The 10,000-nt window shown below is 37.4% G+C and overlaps 1 protein-coding gene across 2 annotated transcripts in view; it reads left to right on the top strand.

The window, feature by feature from the left end:
* The window catches only part of LOC135093029 (probable E3 ubiquitin-protein ligase HECTD2), a 29,300-nt gene extending 23,700 nt beyond the window's left edge, over nt 1-5,600 (top strand). For both annotated transcript variants that reach the window (XM_063991888.1, XM_063991887.1), the window contains exons 14-19: nt 448-611; nt 1,242-1,338; nt 1,731-1,805; nt 2,258-2,452; nt 2,614-2,729; nt 3,753-5,600. In XM_063991888.1, coding sequence (XP_063847958.1) covers nt 448-611; nt 1,242-1,338; nt 1,731-1,805; nt 2,258-2,452; nt 2,614-2,729; nt 3,753-4,017 — 912 coding nt within the window. In that variant the 3' untranslated portion in view covers nt 4,018-5,600. The remainder of the gene's footprint in view (nt 1-447; nt 612-1,241; nt 1,339-1,730; nt 1,806-2,257; nt 2,453-2,613; nt 2,730-3,752) is intronic.
* Nucleotides 5,601-10,000: the final 4,400 nt, after the last annotated feature.

Genomic DNA, 10,000 nt, shown 5'->3' with positions numbered 1-10,000 from the left:
GAGAGAGAGAGAGAGAGAGAGAGATAGAAATTTAATGAGTGTACCTGTAACTCCCTCTCACCTGCACCTCTAACCCTCTCTCTCTCTCTCTCTCTCTCTCTCTCTCTCTCTCTCTCTCTCTCTCTCTCTCTCTCTCTCTCTCTCTCTCTCTCTCTCTCTCTCTCTCTCTCTCTCTCTCTCCCTCTCTCACCTGCTTTAAATATAGCACAACAAACCAATAATTTTCTCCCTCTCTTTTATACCTGTAAACATCCACATTTCTCCATTTCTCCCTCTCTTTCCCTCTCACCTCTCCCCTCTTAACCCTTTCTTTCAAAATTAATATAAACAACCCCAATAACTTTCTCTCCACCTGTACACACATCTCTATCTCTCCATCTATTCCTCCTCTTCTCTTACCCTTCTCTTCCACACTCCCCCTCTCATTCCCCTCTCTCTCCCACGCAGCCTGAGAATAAGATGTTTGTTTATCACCCCACCAAGAGGCTGTACTGGTTCTCAATGAGTCAAGAGGGTAACCTTCGTGAATATAACCTTATAGGAGTCCTCATGGGGCTGGCTGTGTACAATTCCATCATTCTAGATATTCACTTCCCTGCCATCTGTTATAGGTAAGTTGGGGGGCTGGGGGTGGTGGGGAGTATCAATGAATTTTTGTTGTTTTTTTTTTTTGTTTGTTGTTTGTTAAGTGTTTGTTTATTTGTGTGTTTGTTTATATGCGTGTGTGTTTGGGTGGGAAGTGATCTCTCTCTGTCTCTCTCTCTCTCTCTCTCTCTCTCTCTCTCTCTCTCTCTCTCTCTCTCTCTCTCTCTCTCTGTGTGTGTGTGTGTGTGTGTGTGTGTGTGTGTGTGTGTGTGCAATATCCTTTCACACTCCTTCCCCTCTCTTCTTTTCCTTTGTCTTTCTTTTTCTTCTCCTTCCTTCTCTCCCTTCCTCTCATCCATCTTCTTTTTCATAACCTTTCTCTCTCTCTCTCTCTCTCTCTCTCTCTCTCTCTCTCTCTCTCTCTCTCTCTCTCTCTCTCTCTCTCTCTCTTTATACTTTCACAACAAAAAAGTTATAAAATCGACCTTTTTTTATCATTTATCCTATTTCTTCCCTTATTCCTCTTCTTCCTCTTCCTCTTCTTTAGTTATTTTGACTTATATTCTTATGTACCTTTTAGTTTATTCTCTTGCATGCCCTCATCTTCACGTGCTGCCCCGCCTCACCTCCCTCTGCCTCCCTCTGCCCCCCAACAGGAAGCTGCTTAGTCCCCCCGTGGTCCCAGCGTACGAACACGTGGCGGTGGGCGTGGCTAAAGTACCCTCCTTAGATGACTTCGGGGAGATTATGCCGGTAAGCGTGTGTGTGTGTGTGTGTGTGTGTATAGGGAGGGCGAGTGGTTGTGCGTCTGGCAGCGCGGTAGGAGAGTTATGCTCGTTTTCTTTTGGGTGTGCGTCTGGCAGCGCGGTAAGAGTTTTGTGTAAGTGCCCGTTTTCTTTCTTTCTTTTTTTTTTTTGTTACTTTCCCGTTTTCTTTTCGTATGTATGTATGTATGTATGTACGTAACTTATCCATGTATGTATGTATGTATGAACACTAACATGTACACTCAAAACCCATGTACGTGTCCTTAATTATGTATATATTTGTGTTTATCTGAAATACCTCGACTGTTTTCATCTACGAACAATAACCTGCCCCCCCCCCCTCTGTGCGTGTCCTTGATCCTGTCCTTGCCCCTACAGGAGGTCGCCCACGGACTTCAGGAGCTTCTAAAATACGAGGGGGATGTAGAAGAAGATATGTGTTTGACTTTCCAGGTAAATACAGGTGGACAGGTGAGGTGCTGATAGGTGACTTTGATTGGTGGTGTGTGTGTGTGTGTGTGTGTGGTTTATTTTGTCTGTCTGTTTAATTATCTGTCTGTTTGTCTGTCTGTCTGTTTGTTTATCTGTTTATTTATTCCTCCCTTCCTTCTTTCCTCTCCTTTTTTCCTCTATTCATTTTCTCTCTTCCTCATCCTTCCTTCCTTTTTTTTCATTTCCTTCCCTCTCCCTTCTTTTATTTCCCTTTATTCCATCCTTCACTGTTTCATTCACTGCTTCCTTCTCGACCTCACTTATCACTCCTTCCCTCCTTTCTCTCCTCTCCTTCCTTCCCTCTCACTCACCATCTTTCACCATCCTTCCTCCCTTCTCCCACATCACCCTTCATATCCTTTTCACCAACCTTTCCTTCACCTCCTCTCCTTTCACCTGTCCCCGTCCCACAGGTGTCCCTAGAGGAGTTTGGCTTGCCCCGCACTTTCAATCTAAAGGAGCAAGGGGACTGTCTGCCGGTCACCAATGAGAACAGGGAGGAGTTTGTAAGACTGTACCTAGACTGGATACTGAACACCGCCATCTATGAGCAGTTCAGGGCGTTTTATCTGGGTTTCCACACAGTTTGCGCCTCCAATGCCCTTATTGTAAGTGGTAGTTATTGTTGTTGTTGTTGTAAAGTGTATTTGGTGTTTTCGTATAGTTGTGGACTCACTCTCTCTCTTACTCTCTCTCATACCTGTTAAAAATCATATCCTTTGCTTATTTTCATGTTATTTATCCCTCATCTCGTCTGCGCCTCCGTCAGATGCTGCGGCCGGAGGAGGTGGAGATGCTGGTGTGCGGATCGCCTCGCCTGGATCTTAACGAGCTACGGAAAGTGGTAGATTATGATGGATACACGCCTGACCACCCGACCATTAAGTAAGGGGGGGGGGTGGCGGGGGGTGGATGGAGTGGAGGGGCGGGTGAGGTGGATGGGTGGGTGCTGGGTGGTTGGTGGGGGTAGTGGGGGACACTGTAAGGCTTGATAATATTTTAGATTTCCGTTTAAACTTACTGTGGTTCTTTAAAGTCTAGTTAGGTTCTGGAAAATAGCATTGGTATTTCTTTTAATCCTGTTCTGATGCATTTACGTACAATCTGACCGTTTCAAATCCTTTATAATCTCTTTAAAAGCCATTACAGTCCATTAGAACCTATTACTATTCCTTTCAAAAATCATCATAATCCTTTTAACAACAATATGAACCCTTTACAAATCATTTATGTTCCTTTAAAAGAAAATCTAATGCTTTACAACATGTTATAATACTGTCTAGCCTATTCTAATCCTTCAAAACGCATCCTAATCTTTTCAGTCTCTTATTAACCCTTTACAACTCATTTCTATAACTCCTATAATCCTCTTTGACATTTTCCCTGATCTCTTAACCTTTCAAATCCCTTTAAAATTCGTATGACCATCCTTGAATCCTATATTTCCTAAGTAATCCCTTGCTAGGCTTTTACATCTCTTAAAATCCTCTTTGAAATCCATGTAATTTTTTTTAACTCTTTGAAATTTTGTCTGATCCCTTAAAAACCTCTTTCAAACCCATATATATCTTCTTTAATCCTTTCAAATCTTCTCTGAACCCTTTTTACCTCTTAAAAACCTCTTTGAAATCCATATGAATATTTTTAACCCTTTGAAATCTCATCTGAACCCCTTCCAATCATTTTCATCCCTTTTATTCATCGAAACATAAGCCATATAAACCATATAAACTATATAAACCATATAAACCATAAGCCTTTATAAACCCTTGAACCCCCATCTAATCCTTTACACTTCCTTGAAAACCACTTTCTATACTCAAAAATCCACTCTGATCCTTTTTATTTAGCCTATACAATCCTTTATAACCCGCTACAATCCGCCTGTAACTGCCACTCCTTCGTCAGGTGGTTCTGGGAGGTGGTGAGCGAGATGCCGGTGGGGCAGCAGAAGCTCTTCCTGCTGTTCACCACGGGCAGCGACAGGATCCCCGTGGGCGGAATGGGGGAGATGATGTTTAAGATATCCTGTTGGAAGGGTTACACTCACATGCTGCCCCAGGCCCACACGTGCTTCAACCAGCTCGTCCTGCCGCCCTACACGTCCAAGGAGGTGCTCAAGAATAAATTGTACATTGCTCTGGCTAATGCTGAAGGATTTGGCCTGGAGTAGCGAGAGAGGGAGAAGGAGACGCACGGAGACACAGAAGCAGGCAGAAGGAGAAGCAGTGAGTTTTTTTATTTTCCGTTTTCTTTCAGTATTTTTAATTTTTTTTTAGTTTCTCTTGTTTTCTTTCCGTTTTCTTTGATCATTATATATATGTTTTTTTTAGTATTATTTTGTATTCGTTTCCGTTTTCTTTCAGTATTTCTTATTTTTTTTCTGATTTCTTTCCTCTTTTCATTGTTCTTTTAAGTTTGTTTTTGTTTTGTTTATTTTTGCTTCTCTTTCTTTCGTCTTTTTATTGGTTGTTTTGTTTTGGTTAGTTTTTCTTTATTTTCTCTCAGCAATTCATTTTTTTTCTTTTTTCTTTGATATTTTCGTATATTTTGCTTTAGTATAGTAGTAGTAGTAGTAGTAATAGTAATAATAGTAGTTTTATTGATTTATTAAGTGCCTCGTGATTATTGTTTTCTTACTTTTCATTTTCTTCCTTTTGTTTTATTATATATTTCGTTAAGTTTTTGACTCATTTCCACGTATTTACTGAAAGAAAGAGCGAGAACCTTTCCGTCCATCGTGGCCTTACAGAAAACGAAAGAAAGAAAATCTACAAGTCTCCCTTAAAAAATACGAAAGAAAACTAAACATTTACTCCTTATGGGAAATTCAGGGGCAAATAAAATATGAAAGTGTTCCTTAAAAAACGATACGAAAGAAAACCGACTTGCCTCATTTTTTATGGGAGACTCATGGAAAAGTAAACATGTGTGGAATTCTGCAGTAATATTCTTTCTCTCGTTTCTGAACATTGAGTGACCGAGAGAAAGAGAGAAAACGGATTCCTGTGGGATTTCTTTTTATGGGAGACTTAATAAATATGAGACTTTCAGTGTGGTGGGGTGAAAAAAGTTTGCTGGTGGTTAGAATAATAGATAATGATTAATTGATTTTGATGACTGATTGATGAAGTGTGGGAAGAAAGGGAGGAAGGGGAGGAAGTAAAAAAAAGTGATGAAAGGGAGGGAAGAAGGGAAGGCAGGAATGTGATGAAGTAGAAAAGTAATGAATTTTGAGAGGAACTCGTGTGTGATAAAAATGTTAAATAGAGAATGAAAAAAAAAAAAAAGAAAACTAAGACGAATGAAATAAAAGGTTGAAAATAGACACAGTGGTTATTAAAAAAAAAAAAGAAAGAAAGAGAGAGAGAAGGAACAGAAGAAAAAGAGGACAGTAAATAAAATAAGTAGTGAATGACTGCTAAAAGTTATTGATAAACGAAAAAAAAGGAAAGAAAAAGAAACTTAATTTATATATATAAAAAATAAAATAAGACAGATCACAATGAAAACAATAAAAAAAAGAAAGAGAAAGAGAAAACAAACAAAAAAAAAGAAACACAAATATCTATAGGAAAGAAAAGTTACAGGAAAGGAAAGAAGAAATGGAAGAAAAATGAAATAAACAAGAAAAAAAGAAGGAATGAAACTTTTTGACTTTCCACAATAAAGAAGAAAAACGAGAGAGAGAGAGAGAGAGAGAGAGAGAGAGAGAGAGAGAGAGAGAGAGAGAGAGAGAGAGAGAGAGAGAGAGAATTTCCACAACACTGTGATACATATTACCTACAGAGAGAGAGAGAGAGAGAGAGAGAGAGAGAGAGAGAGTGTATGTAAGTGCTAGGCTGCCTTACTTATTTACTTCAATACTTAAATACTTACTAAAATACTGACTTGTTTTTAACCTTACTTAAATACTTACTAATTTAAATTTTTACCTAATTATTTACTTATTTTTTCTCTTTTTTTCTCTTTTCTTCTATTCTTTCTCTTCTTCCTCTTTTATTCTTTTTTGTGTTTATCTTTTATATTTTTTTATTGATTTTCTTGTTTTTCTTATTCTTCTTATTTTTGTTTTTCTTGTTCGTCTTTCCTCCTCCTCCTCCTCCTCCTCCTCCTCTTCCTCCTCTTTCTCCTCTTTTTCTTTCTTTTCTTCTTATTCTTGTTCATATTCTCTTCCTTTTCTCCTCTTCTTCCTTTTTTATCTTTTTTATCTTTTCTTTCTTTTTCTTCTTGTTCTTGTTCTTGTTGTTATTGCTGTTGGTCTTCTTCTTCTTCTTCTTCTTTTTCTTCTTCTTTATGAGTGTATAATGTAATCTAAATGAAAGTGTAAGAGAAAGAAAAAAGATTATATGTATATTGGAGGAGGAGGAGGAGGAGGAGGAGGAGGAGGAGGAGGAGGAGGAGGAAAACTCAGCCTTTCCTTGTAAATATCAGCTGTGTTTGTGTGTTCGTTTGTGTGTGTTTGTGTTTTGTTCGCAGTGTTAATTTATTGATAACCACGTGTGCAAAAAAAAAAAAAAAATGAAAAAAATGAAAGCAAAAATAAATGAAGTGTAATAATTTGATTCACATTCGTCATAATAATAATAATAATAATAATAATAATAATAATAATAATAATAATAATAATAATGATAATATGTTGTCTTGTATGGAATTGGGAAACAACAACAACAACAACAACAACAACAACAACTACAACAACAACCTCTCATAAACCAAAACACATTTATAGAAAACGGAAGCCAAAACAAACAGACAAACAAATTCAACAGCCACAAAACATTATTAACCTGACCGAAATTAAATGAACTCCAGATAATTAAGAAAAAAAAACAAACAAACAAACAAACAAACAAATATATTTTTTCCGAGGGTTTGGGGCAAAAAAATAAAAAAAGAGGATTTCACATAATCTTTTTTATCAATATTTTTTCGTTCACTTTTTGATGTTTAGTGTGGTAGGAAATAAATGTTTTCTCGTCTTTTTTCTAGTTGTTTTTTCGTAATAAAATAACGATTAAAGGAAAATTAAAGGGAAAAAAACAGTTATCCCTTTTGTTTGGCTTTTCATCGCTAACAAATCAGAAAACGAGCGTAGAACTAGTAAAAGAAAATGGGGATGCCCTAGAAGCTTGCTGGAAGAAAACGTAGCACAGAATTAATGAAGGGGAAGGGAGGGATGTCTAAAGGGGGTACTTGTTTACAGAAAACGTAATACTCAAAATTGTAATGAAAAACGGGAAAAGGAGGATATTTAAAGGGGTGTCTGCTGAAAAAAATAAATAAATAAACTTAATATACTAAGATGTAATAAAGAAAACGGGGAAGTAGCATATTTAAAGACAATACTTAAGGATACTTCAAATTTTGCCATCTAAAAAAAAAAAAAAAAAAAAACGAATCAGAAAGGAAGAAAAAGTAATGGAAAAAAAGAGAAAGAAGATATGAAAAAAAGAAAAAAAGAAGAAAGGAAGAAAAGAAAATGGGAAAAAATGAAAGGAAGAAAAAAAGAAAAAAAATCTTGCTGTGTGTCTATAATGTGATTTATTTTCCTCGTCTTTTTTCTCACAAAGTTTCGTTACAAGTGAGTTAATAAAAGTGAATTAAAACAAAGCCTTTCTTTTTTTGCATCCTGAGAGAGAGAGAGAGAGAGAGAGAGAGAGAGAGAGAGAGAGAGAGAGAGAGAGAGAGAGAGAGAGAGAGAGAGAGAGAGAGAGAGAGTTTTCTTTTCTTGCTTTCCTTCCTTCCTTTCTCTCTTTTCTTAACAAGACTGTGGTTTGCTTTGATGAGAGGAAGGAGGAGGAGGAGGAGTAGTAGTAGGGAGAAGACTATTAGGAGAAGTAAAAGGAGGAGGAGGAAGAAAAGGAGTAGGAAGAAGACTAGGAGAAGGAAAAGGAGCAGGACGAAGAGAAGGAGGAGGACTAGGAAGAACAGGAGGAGAAGGAGGAGGAAGAGGAAGTAACATACACTTAAATAAATATAGAAAAAAAAATAGAAATATATATAAATAAAATCGATAAAATAAGGAAATAATGATAATAAATACTACTACCACCACCACCACCACTACTACTACCACCACTACTACTACTGCTACTACTATTACTAACCATCCAATAGGTATTCACAGAGGGCGGAGCTTCACAAAGGTTTCATAATGGCGGTTCACTGGTTCGAGCTTGGGATCCGAACCTTTAATTCTGTCTGTGAACCTGTGGTGTGAAGCGAGGCGTGGAGCTGAAAGGAAATAGGCTCAAGTTTAGGCCTAACACACTATTATTATGAGTATTATTGGGGTCGGAGAGAGAGAGAGAGAGAGAGAGAGAGAGAGAGAGAGAGAGAGAGAGAGAGAGAGAGAGTTTGTTTGTCTATAAATTTAACGAAATATAATGTAGTTAATACAGGAATGACACGGAGAAGAGAAATTATAGAGAGAACGAAAGAAAAAACTGAAAAAGAAAGCAGGGAAAACGAAAAAAAGAGAAAAAGTAGGAAAAAAACAAAAAAGAAAAAAATTGGAAAAGAAAACGAAAACATTGCCTTCTTGTAATAAAAAAAAGAAAACGGAGACTTGCCAAAGAAAACAATACGGTACGATAACTTCAACAACTCGTACGAATGAAGAAAAAAAGAAAATGAAAAGAAAGAAAGAAAACGGAGACTCCCAAGCGAAATATTTAAACGTGAACTACAAAAGAATTAGGAAAACCGATAGAAAAGATAAAATGAAATAAAATTAAACGTTTGGAGGTGAAATTCGACGAAAAGGATGAAAGTTGAGAGGAACTGAGCGAATAATTCTTGCAAATCATCACGTGAACGAATAGATATTTAAAGGAAATGAAGAGAAAAAGGAAAGAAAAAAATATTCATGAATACCTAATATCTGAGAGAGAGAGAGAGAGAGAGAGAGAGAGAGAGAGAGAGAGAGAGAGAGAGAGAGAGAGAGAGAGAGAGAGAGATTAATTCCCTATAGTATCAAAGGAACAATTAAAGCAAGAAATTACTATAATGAGAGAGAGAGAGAGAGAGAGAGAGAGAGAGAGAGAGAGAGAGAGAGAGAGAGAGAGAGAGAGAGAGAGAGAGAGAGAGATCCCATAACTTCTATTTCTTCCTATTTTCTCTCACTTTTACCTAACCCTACAAAGATCCCCCCCCCTCTCTCTCTCTCTCTCTCTCTCTCTCTCTCTCTCTCTCTCTCTCTCTCTCTCTCTCTCTCTCTCTCTCTCTCTCTCTCTCTCCTTTCTTCCATCACTTACCAAAAAGTTTCCTCCTCTCTCACCACTCCATCTTTTCCTCCTCTCTCTCTCTCTCTCTCTCTCTCTCTCTCTCTCTCTCTCTCTCTCTCTCTCTCTCTCTCTCTCTCTCTCTTGTTTTTTTTTCTTTTTCCTTTTTTTCTTTATTTCTTCTTTTTCTCCTTTTTTTATATTTTTCCCTTTTTATCTCTTAGTTTTCTTCTTTTCTTTCTTTTTTTCCCTTTCTCTTTTTCCTCATTTCTTCTTTTTTTCCTTTTTCCTGCTCCTCCTTCCTATTTTTCATCTTCCCTTCTTCTTCTCTCTCTCTGTCTCTCTCTCTCTCTCTCTCTCTCTCTCTCTCTCTCTCTCTCTCTCTCTCTCTCTCTCTCTCTCTCTCTCTCTCTCTCTCTCTTCCGTTCCTTCTTTTATCTCCCTTCCTCTCTTTTTCTCTCTCTAATTTCCTTTTTCATTATGTCTCTTCTTCCTTCTTTCCTCAATTAGTTCTTGGTGGAGTTATCTTATCTCATTCTTTCTTCTTATTCTCTTCTTTATCATCAGTTTTCCCATTATTCCTTTCGTTTATTCAAATTCTTATTGCTTCTATTTTCGTCTTTGCTTTAAATGTTCTTTGTTTTCTTTTCTGTCCTCCCATGCACCTCCTTTACTCCTTCCTTCATATTTTCCTTCATTTTCCTTTCAATTCCTAACCTTGTTTTTATTTTTTTCCCTCTTTCCACCATCTTTCTTTATCTTCCTTCATTTCATTTTCTCCCTCTTCATTTTCCCTTACAAATCACACTCACTTCATTTTCATCCACTCGTACACCCTTCCCTTATACTTCCTTCGTCTTCCTTCACCCATACACACTCCTGCAGCATTCCTTCGCCATCCTACACCACTCCTATTCACTCCTACGC

Source organism: Scylla paramamosain, chromosome 41 (genome assembly GCF_035594125.1).
Source record: "Scylla paramamosain isolate STU-SP2022 chromosome 41, ASM3559412v1, whole genome shotgun sequence".
Taxonomy (NCBI): Eukaryota; Metazoa; Arthropoda; class Malacostraca; order Decapoda; family Portunidae; genus Scylla; species Scylla paramamosain.
Note: the sequence above shows the minus strand (reverse complement) of the source record. Positions and strands in the feature narration are given on the sequence as shown.